Raw genomic sequence first — 18,882 nt, forward strand, 5'->3', positions numbered from 1 at the left:
GCACTATGGGACTTAACATCTGAGGTCATCAGTCCCCTAGAACTCAGAACTACTTAAACCTAACTAACCTAAGGACATCACACACATCCAAGCCTGAGGCAGGATTCGAACCTACGACTGTAGAGGTCGCGTGGTTCCAGACTGAAGCGCCTAGAACCGCTCGGCCACACCGGCCTGCGATAGTTCTCATCAGCAACACAATAACAATACCAGCGAAACAACCTGTGACCGACACAGATGAGTAGACAGCTCAGTCGCTAGCCGCAGCTTCGTCGATCTAAGCCTCCACGTGGTGGAAGACAACACAACACAACCCGAAAACGACAACAGAATGGACTTCATGACAGAGGATAGAAGTGGCCTCGGTGCCATCCGCACAGCTCCACTTCGAAACCATATTCTGAGCCACCCGCTAGCTCCTTACAAGAGCAGCTGGACGAGGAACCATTCCCTGATGATGATCGCCAATCCCCCACAACAGAATAAGTAGAGATTTACCAACAGTTGTCGGACTACGATGGTACATGCTTCTGGGAAGAAGAGGACGACTTTACCACCGTCCATTGTAAGAGGCACCACAGGAAGAGTGCAGAAGAACTACACAACCCACGCAAACGACGCATTGACGAAATAGAGATGACCAACAGATACCAAGTGACTGCGCTACCAGAGACACCGCCTAGGGGATCCCAAGAACCTAAAGGGTCAGCAGCGACTAAAAGACGAGAAACTAACCGCCTTAAACCACCCATGGTACCACTGGTGACCATTTACCAGAGACAGGGTTACTTTGAACTCACCAAGGCTCTTAGCTCTCTTCTCGACGTTGGTCTGAAGGTCATTTATCAGCGGGACTGATTAAAATACCACTTCGACACGTTCACACACCAGCAAAAAGCCATGTCCTATTTCGCCAACCACAACATACATTTTTTTACTCATCAACCTCCGAAGGATAAGAATCTCACAGTCGTCATTAAACGATTACCAGAATAGATTCCTGAGAAAGAAGTGCTCGAAGTACTACCAGAAAGAGGCTACAGCGTCATCGACGTACAGCAGTGCCACAAGAGAGACGATAAAACAAAGAAGCTCCTCCCACAATTGGCGTATTGCTTACGGCTACCGAAGGGAAAAAATAATCACAAGATCTATGATCTGAAATACCTCCTCCACACGAGAGTGCGTGTAGAAACCTACAAGTCCAAGGACGGTCAAATCCAGTACAAACTATGCCAAAAGTGGGAACACACAGCCAATTAGTGCTGCATCGCACCGAGATGTGTCCGATGTGACGGCCATCATAAACCAGCGGGCGGCCAAGTACCAAAAACAGAGAAACCTACATGCGCCAACTGAGGAAAAGATCATCCTGCAACCTACCAGGGGTGCGAAACATACCGAGCGATTGTGAGGATGTATAAAGTGAAGCCTGCCAATCAGCCACCATGACAAAAGACCTTTGTCTCCAAAAAAGCCAGGCAGGAAGAGCAACACAACATCCAGCAACAAGTACAACATCCCTGTATGATATGCGACGACAACATCATTCAAGGACTTAAGACGACGTGACCGCCCCACGTCTCCTATTACCCACTGGAGAACCAGCGACGTTCGCCAAGGACCCCATCACACCAGGCATCGTGTGTATCGTCTCACTACTGACCTCACTATATCAAAAACTGAACACCATTCTTTCACTAGTAGACAAACTTATGAAAGCATTCATTTCGCCATAGAATGGACCACAGACGCCCTACAATGCACCTCAAGATCTACATACGAAACGCGAATTGTATCAAAACAAAGAAGACAGAGCTAACGGACGTCCTGACACGCCACAAGACTGACTTTGCGCTCATTTCAGAGACATGTTTCAAGAAGCCGACACACTTCTTCATACATATCATGCATGTGTACCATACCGATCGGGTCAGTAAAAGAAGAGGTAGGACTGCCATCCTAATCAAAAAAGAAATACGTCATCACCAGGAACAACTTCCATGGCTACGACAATTCGGAGCTACCATAACCGCAGACATAGGAAACATCATGTGTGTTGCTGCATACCTTGGTCCAAACAGACACTTATTACCTGAAGACCTATGAGACTCTTCGATCGTTTCGACAGGGTACTACTGTCAGGCGATCTCAACAGCAAGCACACTGCTTGGAACGCGAGAAAAACGAATCAAAAGGGTCAACAATTATTCGGTCTAGAAGAGGACACTTTAATGTGATCGTTCTGACAGACCCCACAAGAGTGCCCCCTTTTGTCCACTAGTAATCAGACGTCCTTGATATAGCGGTTCTCCAGAATTTCAGTGTCAACCTCCAACTCCGGTTGATCAATTAATTATCGTCAGATCACAAGCCAGTAATAGGAATACTGAGAGGGCACATATCCCACTGCGGCCACTTAACACAAGGCAGACCGACCGGCCACATTTTCAGTGTTTTCTGGACAACAAAGTTATCCTGCACAGGACGTCTTATCAAGGGCCATTATCAACACAGCAGTAAACACGTTAATGGCCAAAACCCAAAGCGCGAAACGCCAGTCAACAACACGAATTTCTCAAACATATTTCAACTTTGAGGCGTTTCTCCCAAGTCCCAAGTCTTCAAGCCATAAAAACACAACGGAATTATTTCTGGAGTCGTTGGCTTCACTTTAGGAATAGAGGATAGAAGGCAGGTAGATGCACCAGCTGAACAGGGCACACCATAAATATGTCACAGAATGGCGTCAGGAAGTCTGGGAAACCAAGATGTCTGACTTCTTGGTATGAACCCGAGATTAGTGGCAAGTGATAAAGGACCTGTGTCACCAAAGACCACCAAAAAGAGCAGTACATCTTCGGGACGGCCTGATGTATGACCTACTGACATAAATGGAACAGTATGCTGACGAATGTCAGCAGCAGATGACAACTCCACTGGCACAAGATGGCGAATTCCTATGCTGTCAGGAGAAGATCTGGACAGCCCTTATGATCTTCCAGAATGCAGCAAGGCATTTCTGTCCACAGTATGTCACTCCAGTGTAAATTAAATAACTCATCCATAAAACGGCCAACAACTCGATGGGACACCAATGAAGACTTAAAACATCTTCCCAGGAAACCGCTGGTCCTAAGCACAAGAATTTTTAACAGATTTCATCATGGATACCTTCCAGAGGCACGGAGGATGGTGAGGGTGATGCCACTGCTGCCACCCAGGAAGGATCTCTCCCTTCTGAATAATTATTAGCCTATCAGTCTTCTACTAGCGCTAGGGAAGTGCATCGAATCGGTAATTATTCAAAAGACTGCAAGACACTATGGTACTGGAGAACGTGATCTGACTAGAACAGTTTGGATTCCAAAGTAAACTCTTCACCAAACTTCAACTCCTCCAAATTACCGAAGCCAAACAAGACAACTTTAATACACGATATTCGCCAACTGCAGTGTTCTTGGACCTCAAAACCTAATTGTCAAGCTGAACCAAAGCAACACCATAAAGGATTGGCATGTAAAACTATTTGGTAACATCATTCAAGACAGGAAGCTTTAGCTGTGCATCAATGACAAAAATGCTGTCCAGAAACCAGTCCATGCCGGTATTGCACAGGAATCTGTAATCTTGCTAGCACTTTTCAACATCTGTATCAATGACTTACCTACACTTCCACATGTGTCAGTTAGCCTCTGTGCTAACAATACAGCATTTTAATGAGAGACAGAAAATTAGATCAATGCATCATGAGATTGTAATGACAACTGGATATCATGGAGCAATGAGCACAACTACACAAGATCACCATAACCTGGATAAAACAGTGGCCATTAGTTGCACAAAATGCCTACTGATCATCCATACAAGGCTACACATCAGAAACCAACTTGTTGCTCAGTCACCTGTGGTAAATTAACTAGGCATTTACCTGGACAGGAAACTACTCTTCACCCATCACATCCCAGAAAAGGAGAAATCCAAACTAAGAAGGTGGAGATCTCTCAATCCCTTCTTCAGGAGTAAGGATCTGAATGTTGCCACAAAGATGAGACTATACCAAGCCACAATGGAGCCCACAGTGCTCTATGGAGTGACTTCACGGGGCACAACATGTGACACCCATTTCAAGAAGCTCCAAATCAAACAAAACAAATGTCTCCAATGGACACTCAGAGCATAATGGAGGGTAAGGACAAAGGAACTCCATGATGCAGTCCATAAAAAATACCGGTGCCAAAAAGTGTAGGAAAAGGCACAAAAGCTGTTTGTTAAAATCATCTCACTACGTCACACCACTCATCAATTAGCAACAGTAGGCACAATCCTTCCCCAATGATGGCACCAGTATAAAGTGACACAATCCATACTGGTAAATGATGGAGTTGAACCAGCAAGACACTGAATAACCTCCATTCAAGTATAAATTACAATAAAAAATATTAAACAAAGAATTAAATTCAAGTGTGTCCAGCATGCCTACAGACAAAAGGACCCCTTTGTATGTGCAACACCTGTAAATAAAGAGAAATAAATAAAGTCTGAAACCTCTCCCTTACCTAACACAAAGGCAGCAAAACTTCAAAAGGTGATAAGGCTCCACACACACCCCCACCCCCACACTACACACACAATTAAAAAAAAAAGCCAACATGTCAGCAAGCACCTGAAGATGACAAGCAGCTGTCTTGTTGAAATACTGTGCAACTTTCACAACATTATCCGACATGACACCCATGAGCCAATGAAGTGGTTATGATTTCTTGAAATGACAAAAAAGAAAACTTGTAGAAGTTAATGTAATAGCTACAAATTCATTGATAGATACCAGTCAGTGTTATGAAAAACTAATTACTCTATGGAAGCTATTTGTACTTTTTTCCTTATACTTACTTGTTGTAGAAATATTCGATTGACTTTTGGAATGTCTGCAATCTTTCCAAAAATTAATCTGCCTAATCCAGAAGTAGCTCCAAGACACATTATCAAGAGCTTTCCATCTTCTTGAGGGAAAGAGTCTTGCACAAATTTCAGCTGAAATAAATAAAGAAACTATGTATATATATGTGTAACTGAAAACATGGATATTACATACTCTCACAGTTTCATCAAGTCAAAATGTAAATTGTATGCCATAAATAAAGCTACATTTATTTCTGTTGCTATGGTTTAGAAACTGAAAACACAGTGTGCCCAAAATTTAAAAGTATAATCAGAATGCTGTTAAAACTTAATAATAAGAAAAAAACCAAATAATACATAGTATCCCAAACCCTTATGAACAATAGTAAAAACATTTTTGTGAACCATAAACTGAGAACATTGTGGTAAGGAACCAAAGGTAAGAGATAAATGTCTAGTTTTCTATTAACGTGAACAAATTACAGTTTACAACACTGACTCAATCTTACAGAAACAGTTAAAAGTGATGACTGTCAGCCTCAGTGCATGCACAACAGTAGTAAATAGAATTTTGTCACACACTTTCAGATACTCATGTTGTCTGTTCTGTAATGCAACAGGCAATTGTGACTTTAACAATCAGTTCCTCTTAAATTTCCACTAGAATTTCATACACAAATGATTTTACATAATCCTGTAAAATAAAATCCACCACAGTGACAGCAAAGATAATTATGTTATATTTTCCAAGGTCGTTTGATAAAGATTAATGCAGGAACATAATCAGTTTCCAAATGAGTGACTCACATGAACTGCATACAGTGTATCTAGGACCACCTGCAATGTTACCTTTCAGATACTTTACATTGATTCAGGATGCATGAGCAACAAAAATGAAGACATTACATTTGAATATTTTCAAACAAGACATTGCATCAGTTAATTTATTGGCTTTGATGAGAGATTCAACTGCAATGTTCACACTGATAATCTATGTACCACGCTCTCATGTATGACCTATCTATATCGTAAATTCAGAGGCAGCTCAATAAGACACTGCCAGTGCATACTTAATTTGTACCATAACATCTTCCTTTCCCAACCAACTTATGATATTCTATAGTGGGTTATTTCCACTGATTCAAAAACTATATTTAAATGACAGAAAAAGGTTGCCAGGATTCGATGCTTTTCTGAAATTGACAAACAATAGTTGTGTAGACAGTATTTTAAAAAGATTAATAATATCTCACAGTCTGTAGATTATACATCTGTAGCAGCCAGCAGCTTAGTTCATTTTATGGAAATGCTCAGTAAGTATTCCTTAACAAAGTCAATATATCACCACAATGTGAAGAATGGGTATACATACATGAAAGATTTGTCATATGCTAATCTGACAGAAATTCACAACACCTAGAAAAATTATGGTCCTGCCTTTTTTTTCAAAACACCCCAAGCACTAGCTCAGTATATGAATATATTCAAAAGCACAGTACTAATAGCAAAATGGATTTTGAGTTACACATGTCATAAATTCTTTAATATAAACAACATGACGCATGAAATTGTTATATCATACCACATAGTGTGATGTAAAAATACAATACTTCATGAACAGTATGATATCACAAACAAATGTAGACTTTCCTGGATTATAGGTAGTCTAAGGCCCAAACAACAGAAGTGGTGGCTCTTAAGGTGCCAAGATGAGCCAGGGGCACACAAGTGCAAAATCTGTATACCAGCTGTATCAAAATTAAAGGCAAAAGCTCATAAGAGGCAAGTATATGAATGATGGGGAGAGAGACATGGAGGCACCACATAGTATATCATGTATATGGACAAAAGTAAGGGAGGAAGAGAAGGGGCCATGAGATTATTATGTCCCTTGTGTGGAAAATTGTACTCAAATCGCCCATACCAGTATACACCAGGAGGCTGGTTTGAGATAGTATGATGTTTTGACATATGTCATAATCATCATCTATAAAGTCACACTTTGCCTGAAGATAATGAGTGTGACAATCATTGAAAAGTTATAGTATTCACAACACTGCCATTCAGCTGGAAACCCATGAGTTTTTCATCTACATCAACATCCACATACACACTCCGCAAGCCATCACATGGTGCATGGTAGATAGTACCTTGTACTACAACTAGTCATTTCCTTCCCTGCTCTACTCACAAACAGAGCCAGGGAAAAATGATTGTCTGTATGCTTCCATACAAGAACTAAGTTCTCTTATATTATCTTACATTCATGGTCCTTACACAAAATGTACATTGGTAACAGTAGAAACATTCTGCAGTGGAGTCCAGATGCTGGTTCTCTACATATTCACAATGGTGTTTCATGAAAATAATGTCATCTTCTCTCAAGGGATTCCCATTTGAGTTCATGAAGCATCTATGTAACAGTCTCGACTCTACTGGTAACAAATCTAGCAGTCTGCCTCTGAATTGCTTCAATGTTTTCCTTTAATCTGACCTGCTGGGGATCTCAAACACCCTAGCTGTACTCAAGGATGGGTTGCACTAGTATTCTATATGTGGTCTACTTTTCAGATGAGCCACTGTTTCATAAAATTCTCCTAATAAACCAAAGTTGGGCATTTGCTTTCCCTATTACCATCTTAATGTGCTCATTCCATTTCACGTTGCCTTGAAAAGTTATAGCAAGATATTTAATTGAAATGACTGTGTCAAGCAGCAACTACTAGTGCAGTATTAAAGCATTATAGTATTGTTTTTCCTACTTATCTGCATTAACTTACACTTTTCTTCACTTAGATCAAGCTTTCATTCATCATACCAAATATAAATTTTGTCTAAGTCATTTCATATCCTTCTATAGTCACTCAAGAATGACACCTTCCTCTGTACCGCAGCATCATAAGTAAACAGCCACAGGTTGTTGCTAACCCTGTCCATTAAATAATTGAAGACCGCTCTTACTCTCTATATACTTTACATTATATAGAGAATATGAGCAGTCCTATCATGTTTCCCCAGAGTACTCCTGATGATATCCTTTCTCTGACAAACACTTGTCATTGAGGACAATGTACTGGATTCTATTACATAAGAAGTCTTCGAGTCAGTCACATGTCTGGGAAGCTATTCCGTATGCTTTGACCTTTCTTAACAGTCTGCAGTTGGGCACAGTGTCAAGTGCTTTCTATGAATATGGAAAGTACCTGTAGCCCTTTATCCATGGTTCACAGGATATCATGTGAGTGAAGGGCAAGCTGAGTTTCGCACGAGTGATGCTTTCTAAATCTGTGCTGATTTGTGGACAGAAGCTTTTCCATCTCAAGCAAATTTATTATATTCAGGCCCAGAATATGTTCAAGAACTCTACAACAAACCAGTGTTGAAGATATTAGACTGTAATTTTGTGGGTTTGGTCTTTCATCTTTTTTACAAACAGGAGTCACCTACACTTTTTTCCATTTCCTTTTCTGAGCAAGAGATTTTTGATAAATGAAAATTAAATACAGGATCTATGCCATAGATTTCTTCCTGTAAAACCATACTGGGAGTCTATCTGGACCTGACAACTTACTTTATTTTAAACCCTCAGTTGCTTTTTTATGGCAGAGATGCGTATTACTATGCCCTCCATACATGGTGTCACAGCGATGTTCAAACAATCGTATGTTTGTATGACCCAATGCATGAATGATTTATTAAACATAAAAGTGCAAGAAAATGCTGTTTAAATGTTTTACTAGCTTTACTAGCTAAGCATACTTTATTATATAAATTCTAGAAACATACACACTCTGTTTGATGTCCCAGATTACACATAAACATATTAAAATGCGAAAATATCCAACTTTTTTTTTTATTCCAAGGACAGAATAACCATTAGAAGACACCAGCTGAGAGACAAGGTTTTAATCCTACCTATATTGCTTAGGTGAAAAATCTATAAATCAGTGTCACAGGTTCCTTCAGTGCTTATGAGGATGGCAGAAAATTTAGGAAGGGGATTTTATAGCTGTGAAACTATTCCCAGCATTTCTAATGAAAGCTTTTAGGCCTTTAAACTGGGGAGATGAAACACTGATAAATATTATAATGATATATAAATAGTCAATGTGGCACTACAAAAAATATTATTAGGTGCCATAAGCTGGGGCTAAAAAGTCATACAACAAAATGAAAAGTTTTAGTCCCCACTATCATGCCAAAAAATGCTTCCAGTTGCAGAGTCTGTGATACTATTTGCTATTGATGGAAATGTGGAAGGAAAGTAGAATTGAGGTCAACATACATGGTGTTCAGAAATTCCCATGAGAAACTTCTAGGACTTGTAGAGGGAAGTGAGTATATAATTTTTGGATTGGAACCTATGTCTGGAAACATACTGTTTTCATTCTGCAATCGTTTCAAGAAAGATGTGTAATGCATCTTCATCTGCCAAGGGAAAGAGAAAAGTCTTAGAGTTGCTTGATCTGGTATGCAATAGCGTAGACATCACGATGTGTACTATGTCAGACGGTCACCTGTTGTCACATAACTTTAATTTATGAGTCTCCTGTAGAAACACAGGAAGATCTGCTGACATGAGTACCAGAAATACAAGAGACATCAGGTGGGATGAAGAGTGTGTACCAGAACATGCTTTGTAGATACAATGTCTGTAACAACATTGGTGGTTGACACATCAAGCCTCTGTTGCAATGCATCAGTACAGTGGATGATTTGTTATGGTTCCTTTCGAATTGTTACCTAACAGTTGTACTGTGTCACACCTAATTCATTTCTTCTGATGGAAGCGGATTGGTTAAACATCTGAACTGAAACCACCACAGACTGGAAATTGTATTTTTGCGGACAGGGGTTCACATTCAAAATATTATGTACTATCTCCCCTGTATAAGTTCTAGAAGTTTCTAACAGGAATTTTTGGACACCCTGTAGACAGAAAACTCTCTAAACCACAGGTGTATTGAAGAAAGAATTAGTTAATATTCAAAAGCCCCATTATTCAACTAATCTGATTTTGAAAAAGCATAAAAAATCTAAATGCAGATGACAGCATATGGATTTCAACTGCTCTCCTACTGGACATAGGCAACTGTTGTCTCCTGTTCAGATGTTGGTATTAGTTGGCATATGGTACTAAAACTGCGTCAAAACCAACTCTCCAGAACATGACTGTCATCAAACCTGAAATAAATAATATAAATCTAAAAGCTACAACAACACTTAGATGTGTTCTAGTGATTAAAGTCAAACTAGTCCAATTTAATATCTGACACAGCATTCTTCCACTGTCTTTTAAAACCAGTATCAATTTATGATATGGAGACTGGCTATGACAGAGCCTACAGTTAAATAAAAATTGTGATTTTTGATCTCTCAAACATAGTGTGCACTTAAATATATCTTTGTGTTTTACTAAAACGTGAGTAAAACCAAGATTCACTCTAAAGTTGCAGACTTGCATAAGTATTGCCTGAACATCTTGCTCAAGCACATCTCTCACAATAAATAAAAGCTTCTGTCTGTTCTAGCAAAAACACATTTTCATCAGGACTAGCAGCCTTTGATAGAACAATAAGGAAAAGTCCTTTAACACTGTGTACGAGTTTCTGGAGTGTTTGAAACTAATAAATATATTGTTACAGAATGATACTTGCAATTGTTGCATGAAACATGCTCATGTTGTTGATTTGTAGAACAGTACTTGTAAAAGGTATGGATTCTTGTTTAGGGCCTGTGCAACATGCAGTATTATTCTGCCATACATATTAATTTAGGTAAACACTACGTGAATGGATGTTTACATTGTGGATTATAAAAACTCATCCAAAGTTGTTGTAATAATACCTGGTCTTCTGATCTTTTCATGTATTTGATCGTTGCCCAAATATTTTCCGATTTAATAATTAATATATACACAGACAGTTGCAATATGACACTGTCCTCACATTTTGCTATCAGTAGCCAATGGATTGATGTTCCTGACTTCTCAGATCTCAAACAACTAGATTGCATCTCATTGTTGTTCCCCAAATGAAATCAGATTTATCAATGTACCATTCAATTAAAAATCTATAACAAATCAAAAAAATTAAATGAAATCGAGTTTTTGTTCACTTAAAACATTTGTTCATCATCTATTTCTGATTATTCCCACTGTTTCTCTACCGATTCTATGTTATTACAAGTGTCTGAAACTGTATACTGCAACAGGAACTAACTTCTGAAGTATAACAACATTTCCCATTCCGCATTCTCACTGTTTCCTTAGGTAAAGTACATTAAGAGACTTGAATGATTGTTAGACAACAAATGAATGTTACAAGTTGGTACAAACTTTGCATTATTTGTGTATTTAACAAATAAGTTGAAAATAAACAGTTATTACAAGTGACCATGTGTCCTCCCAGGTACTTTTAATGCCATTATCAATCAGATAAACTTCATATTTTGCAGGTTTCACATAAGAAGATTACTATGTATTATCATATAAATTTACAGTGCTTCACTTTCCAGAAGTAATCTTTAACTCACTAACACTGAACAGGGTGTTTTGTTTTCTACTAAACCCAAATGTCAAGAAAAAGTTGATAACAATGAATATATTACAACAGAAGCTGATACAGGCTTACCTCATAAAGTAAGAAATGTGGTGGCATCTTAACATGTTCTGGATGAGGTTGATATCTGCATCCAGGCACACTGAACCCACATTATCAAATGTTGCTGTTAGTACATCTGCTGACATTGTTCACATGTTTCCATTTACATGTGCTTTCAGTGCATCCCTGCTTCACAGTTTGTTTGCATAAACTCTCTCATTAAGCTAGCCCACAGATATTAATTAATTGGTTTCAGGCTAGATGAGGACTGTGTTCGAAGTTGCTTCAAAATTATATGGTCATCAAGGAATAACTGAATTTCAACCATTCTAGAGTATGATGTGTGGGTTATCACTCCATCCTGCAGGAAATATCCAATGAAGAGTTCTTCATTATCAAACTTATTTGGAAAGCCATTGCAGATTTTCATATATGCAACTCTGTTAATGACTGAATAAAGAAATAGTGAAGAGAGTGGGTGGACAGCTATGAGCTGCTATAGAAACCTTCAGCAAGCACATTTTCTTGGAATGGAGGGATTTTTCTTTTAATTTTCGTGCTCAAGTTTTACTTGTCCAAATTTACAATGTCTGAGAACTAACCCACTCTAGAAGTGAAACCATATTTCATTCACATTGCCTGACCATTACTGGAAAAATGTCTGATATCATCAGTAGTTCCTATTTAAACAGGCTTAATTAACTGAATGAAAAAGTTTTGTGGTATACATGAAATTTCACTTTTTTTAAACACAAAAACATGCACTAGTAGTAATCCTGCATCCTATGAAGCTTGTTGGAGCAATGTGTTAGAAGATTCCAGATTTCAGTTCTTTGTATGCTGAATCTTTAAGCAACATTTCATCTTCTGCATGCTCATTCCTTCAAGAATCCTGAGTTTAAAGTGCTACCAGAAAAACACAAATGGAATTAAATGTCAGATGCCTCAACACTTGTTAAGCTACTGATGTGAATCTAAAAATTTTTATTTCTGTGACAGGCAAATATTAAATTTTCACTTTTTCTCAAAATACAGACGCATTTTTATAATTACCCTGGTATAGTTCTTTACCACAACAGAAACCAAAAGTTGGGAAAACTATTACATTGTGCAACTCATATCATCTAAATTCAAGACTCAGATTAAGGATAGCAGAGGTGAATTATGCAGCAAACACAGAGGTGGTCACAAACTAGTTGACTAGCTTTGGTTTTGCTACAATAAGTAGGTATAGTGTTAAAATTGTTACGTAAATTCCAGGTTCAGTAGCAAGTGAAACACCCTGCACCCTTATATTAGTTTTCTGAAAAACCACATTGGAAGAAAGCTGATTTCTATATCATAACTATCAGAAAGAAAACACTTTAGTACACTTCTCTTTTAAAGCACACAGAGTGAAGTTTCAGGAAATTCTGTCATCTTTAAAACTACTTAAGAATACACTGAGGTGACAAAAGTTATGGTGCAGCAACTTGACATGGCATGGACTTAACATGTTGTTGGAAGTCCCCTGCATACATATTAAGCCATGCTGCCTCTATAGCTGTCAGTATTTGTGAAAGTGATGCTGGTGCACAATTTTGTGCATGAACTGACCTGTCAATTAAATCCCATAAATGTTCCATGGGTGGTCAAATCATTTGCTCAAGTCATCCAGAATGTTCTTCATAGAAACTGCAAACAGTTACACCCTGGTGACATTCTGCAATGTCCTACATAAAAATTTAATCATTGTTTTAGAACATTAAATCCATGAATTACTGTTAATGGTATCCTTGTAGCCAAACATAACCATTTCCAGTCAATCATCGGTTCATCTGGACCACAAGACCCAAACTATTCCATGTTAACACAGCCCACACCATTATGGAGACACAACCAGCTTACACAGTGTCTTTTTGACAACTTGGGTTGATGACTCTGTGGGGTCTGCACCACACCTGATCCCTACCATCAGCTCTTACCAACTGAAACTGGGACTCGTCAGACCAGACCACGGTTTTCCAGTTGCCTAGGGTCCAACCTATATGGTCACAAGCCCAGGAGAGGTGCTGCAGTTGATGTCGAGAAGTTAGCAAAGACACTCGCATTAGTCATCTGCTGCCACAGCCCATTAATGCCAAATTTCAGCACATTTTTCTAATAGATACATTCTCCATACATGACACACTGATATCTGCAGTTATTTTAAGTGTAATTGCTTATCTGTTAGCACTGACAACTCTACACTTATGCTACTGCTCTTGGCCATTAAGTGAAGACCATTGGCCACTGAACTGTCCATGGTGAGAGTTAATGCCTGAAACTGGGTATCCTTGGCACACTCTTGACACTGTGAATCTCGGGATATTGAATTTTCTAATGATTTCTTAAATGCAATGTCACATGTGTCTAGCTCCCATTACTGTTCCACATTCAAAGTCTGTTAATTCCCATCATGCAGCCATAATCATGTCAGAAACCTTTTCACACAAATCACCTGAGTACAAATGACAGCTTCATCAGCGCACTGTCCTTTTGTACCTTGAATATGTGATACTACCACAATCTGTATACAGGTTGTTACAAAAAGGTATGGCCAAACTTTCAGGAAACATTCCTCACACACAAAGAAAGAAAATATGTTATGTGGAAATGTGTCCGGAAATACTTAGTTTCCATGTTAGAGCTCATTTCTTTACTTCTCTTCAAATCACATTAATCATGGAATGGAAACACACATCAATAGAACATACCAGCGTGACTTCAAACACTTTGTTACAGGAAATGTTCAAAATGTCCTCCGTTAGTGAGGATACATGCATCCACCCTCCGTTGCATGGAATCCCTGATGCACTGATGCAGTCCTGGAGAATGGCGTATTGTATCACAGCCGTCCACAATACGAGCATGAAGAGTCTCTACATTTGGTACTGGGGTTGCGTAGACAAGAGCTTTCAAATGCACCCATAAATACAAGTCAAGAGGGTTGAGGGCAGGAGAGCATGGAGGCCATGGAATTGGTCCACCTCTACCAATCCATCAGTCACTGAATCTGTTGTTGAGAAGCATACGAACACTTTGATTGAAATGTGCAGGAGCTCCATCATGCATGAACCACATGTTGTGTCCTACTTATAAAGGCACATGTTCTAGCAGCACAGATAGAGTATCCCATATGAAATAATGATAACGTGCTCCATTGAGTGTAGGTGGAAGAACATGGGGTCCAATCAAGACATCACCAACAATGCCTGCCCAAACGTTCACAGAAAATCTGTGTTGATACATGATTGCACAATTGCATGCGGATTCTCGTCAGCCCACACATGTTGATTGTGAAAATTTACAATTTGATCACGTTGGAGTGAAGCCTCATCTGTAAAGAGAACATTTGCACTGAAATGAGGATTGACACATTGTTGGATGCACCATTCGCAGAAGTGTACCCTTGCAGGCCAATCAGCTGCTGAAAGTGCTTCCACATGCTGTACATGGTACGGAAACAACTGGTTCTCCCGTAATACTCTCCATACAGTGATGTGGTCAACATTACCTTGTACAATAGCAACTTCTCTGACACTGACATTAGGGTTATCGTCAACCACATGAAGAATTGCCTCATTCATTGCAGGTGTCCTTGTCATTATAGGTCTTCTCCAGTCGCGAGTCATAGGCTGGAATGTTCTGTGCTCCCTAAGATGCCGATCAGTTGCTTCGAATGTCTTCCTGTCGGGACACTTTCATTCTGGAAATCTGTCTCGACACAAACGTACCGCGCCACAGCTATTGCCCCATGCTAATCCATATATCAAATGGGCATCTGCCAACTCCGCATTTGTAAACATTGCACTGACTGCAAAACCATGTTCGTGATGAACACTAACCTGTTGATGCTACATACTGATGTGCTTGATGCTAGTACTGTAGAGCAATGAGTCACATGTCAACACAAGCACCGAAGTCAACATTACCTTCCTTCAATTGGGCCAACTGGCGGTGAATTGAGGAAGTACAGTACATACTGATGAAACTAAAATGAGCTCTAACATGGAAATTAAGCATTTCTGGACACATGTCCACATAACATCTTTTTTTTATTTGTGTGTGAGGAATGTTTCCTGAAACATTGGCCATACCTTTTTGTAACACCCTGTGTGTGCATATCGTTATCCCAGGACTTTTGTCATAATGTATTTTAGTAGAAATGCATTTTTTTTTATTTCTGTATCTCCACAACTAACAGTAGGCTCTACCCACTAATTGTGTTTTAAATTTCTTAACTCCTAATTTTTTTCCTTTCCCAGCCAACAAGAATAATGTAAGATTTCTTCAGGAATCACACAAACAAACACTAACAAATAATGTGGCAAAAACATTTCATCCTTCAATTATCTCTAACAAAAAGGGCAAAAAAAACTATTTACTGCACAGCATATTTGCCTCAGTAGAGGTATCACCCAACGAGGTCATTCTAGAAGCTGCTATGTAATTACTCCATTCAGCTCCATTTTGTGCCCCATGCTAAGCTATACAGAATAGTTGAAGAAGACCAAAATCCTCTCTTGTTTACATACTATATCAACAGTGTGCACTAGGAGTCAGCATGAAAGAGAATCTTCGAAGATGTGAAATGAACTTTGAGGTACAGCAACAGACACAAACAATTATTGTGTAAGTGTGATTCAAAAACAACTATCACTCATGAATAGCATGTTCTCTTTAATTTTGGACATCAAACAGGAAAAACATTGCAAAATTTTAGCAACTGACTGTTGCTATGAGATGAAGAAGTTTATAGACACACTTTACAACTTTGATGAATTACTTTGTAACTAGATCTTTGATAGCCACATTTGTTTTTCAGTTTCTCTAAGCCCTAATTCATTCCTGTCTGTATCTACAAACTAAACAGCTCATAGCCAAAACAAGACTTTCTTTCATCAGTCATTAAGCAGTTTGTCAATAGTAACTACAATAACTCGCTAAAGGCAACACACTTTATCTCAGAAAGTACCACAACAAGGAGCACTTTCCGCCACTGACCAGCAGTAATCAAACCACCAAACACTGCCCATGAGAAATCAATTGGGGTCAGTGCCACCAATCCCTCCTTACCATATGGATTCAAGATTTGAGCAATGTAAGACTCAATAACTCAATACACCAAGTTATATAAGCTTTCAGCCAGTACTCGTGAGATTTCTCTTAGTGTGTTTTATGAGTTGCCACCTTGGAAACTAAGCCTCTGCTGCACATGTCTGCTGCTAGTGGAGTATGGGCAGTCCAAAGACAACATCAGAGGTAAACACCTTGAAGTTTTCCTTTGGGCTTCAACATGGCCTGAAAGTGTCCTGTGATTTGAGGAATACTAACATTTCATATGACTCTGCCAGTGTTTACCCACAGCCCTGTTACACTCATGCTCATGAGGCTTGTCTCAAAACATTATCTTTACCAAAATACTTTGCTGCTAGTGTGTAATACCTGTTACCTACATTTGTGGTATTTTGCCATCAGCAGACAACTTTAGAAGCAAACACTATGTGGTCCAACCAAGGGGTTTGTCATGGCCCTGAAAAGTATTTGGATACTAGTGAATCCTACAATTCAAATTAATGCACCAACATTTACCTCCTGTCAACACAATAAAAATTTGTGGTCATGGCACATATAAAATTGTTTACACTTGGGAAAGCCAAAAAGATTTCTCCAATTTCTAAAAATTGTTTGTTTTAGTAGTAATTCCCTACAGCATGTTATTGACTTTTTGTCATTTCATTTTTATATTGATAATGCATCAATAATATTTTACTTCTGAGTGCTTCCAACAAAAAGTCCACAACCATGAAGAAAATATGTTATAATGTAATATTCCACTGAATTTGTATGGAGACATGAAGTTACATATGAGAGCAGAGCAGTTTCTGAAATGAGAATCGGGAACAGATATAGCTGACATCATGTGAATTTCTGAAAAGTGTAAAAAATGCTCTGTTGTTTCAGCTACACATGAGCAATAAATGAGCACAGAATAGAAATATCTCATGATATCCATTTCAGATTGAGCAAACTGTATACTTCAGTTCATTGATAGTGTATTCGACAGAAACATGTCATCTATGAAACAAACAGCTTACATTGTGCTTGTGTGAATTTGTTACATACCATAAGTGTATGGGACGTGTCTAACAATGCAAACATTATACTGTATTAGTTACAGGTGCTGGCTATATATGGGATAGGACTGTAACATTGTTCGTTGGTACCATGAAAGCAGTTGCAGGATACTTAACTAACTAAAAGCAAAGTGAAGTTTGATTTATTACATAGGGGAGGTACAGAATTAGAGACAACAGAATTCACAAAATTATATTTAATGCACTAGACCAATGGTTCCAAACAAAGGTAGCATCGCCCATTTCTTGCTGTTTAGATCTAAGGGGCATTCGTAGTCCATGGTATATTTGGGAGGCATTGCGGATCAACCCAATGATGCACTAAAAATTTTCATGAATACTAAAATGATTGAATGATTGTTTCAATATTTTCACTTTACTGTCTTCCTTTTTTTTTGCCCTGATTATAGTCTCTATAAAGATGGCGTACTATTTTCGGATTTATAACTGAAATATTTTCAGTAATTATAGTATTGAAAGTACTCAGCATTGTATTTAATGCCCTGCACATGGAATGCCCATATTGAAGCTTACACCTCACGAATGGTATTAACCCTGCAGTAGTTCCATGGTAAAATGACAGTCCACACAAAGGTATTTTTTCCTTTCCATTTAATATTTTTCACCTAGCAATCACATGACCAGAGTAACTTCCTCCAATCAGCAGCACTACATTACTGCTTTATTTCATTTGGACTGGAGGAGCAGTTGTGACAAAGCAAGCTGGGATCTCTTTATTTCCTCTTTTGTTTTGTTATCTGCCTCCTTAAATTCATTTTATTTTCATTTTTGCCTAATTCCCATAAAAGAGAAAGGCTGGCTCTCAGTCATAATGAATATAGCAACAGGTCTAATTTTTTGCTTAGTTTTGTGTACATAATTAATTTTCTAATTTATTTTGACAATTCCTTGTTAATATCTTTTGCTACAGATCATTGTAGGGCGAAATCAATCATTGTTTCATGACTTAGATTCTATTGTTGACCTATAAACAAATATAAATTCTGTGCTAATTATAAACATTTGGAAGAAGAACTACTACGATTCTTAAAGTATTTATTTTGCTCTGTTCAAAAACATATTAGCAATGTCAGCCCTTAATTAATTCTAAAATAATTACCAGGTTTGTCAAGAGTCTTGTTTGTGTAACTATATCTTTTAATTTAATTATTTAAATAAATAATTCAGCCTAACCTTTGTGGTAGAAGGCACTGCTAAAA

The 18,882-nt window shown here is 38.4% G+C and overlaps 1 protein-coding gene across 2 annotated transcripts in view; it reads right to left on the reverse strand.

Moving 5' to 3' along the window:
* The window catches only part of LOC126297622 (monocarboxylate transporter 10), a 428,114-nt gene that overhangs the window by 67,867 nt on the left and 341,365 nt on the right, over positions 1-18,882 (reverse strand). For both annotated transcript variants that reach the window (XM_049988638.1, XM_049988637.1), the window contains exon 4: positions 4,894-5,034. In XM_049988638.1, the coding sequence (XP_049844595.1) occupies positions 4,894-5,034 (141 nt within the window). The remainder of the gene's footprint in view (positions 1-4,893; positions 5,035-18,882) is intronic.

Source organism: Schistocerca gregaria, chromosome X (assembly GCF_023897955.1).
Source record: "Schistocerca gregaria isolate iqSchGreg1 chromosome X, iqSchGreg1.2, whole genome shotgun sequence".
NCBI classification, from domain to species: Eukaryota; Metazoa; Arthropoda; class Insecta; order Orthoptera; family Acrididae; genus Schistocerca; species Schistocerca gregaria.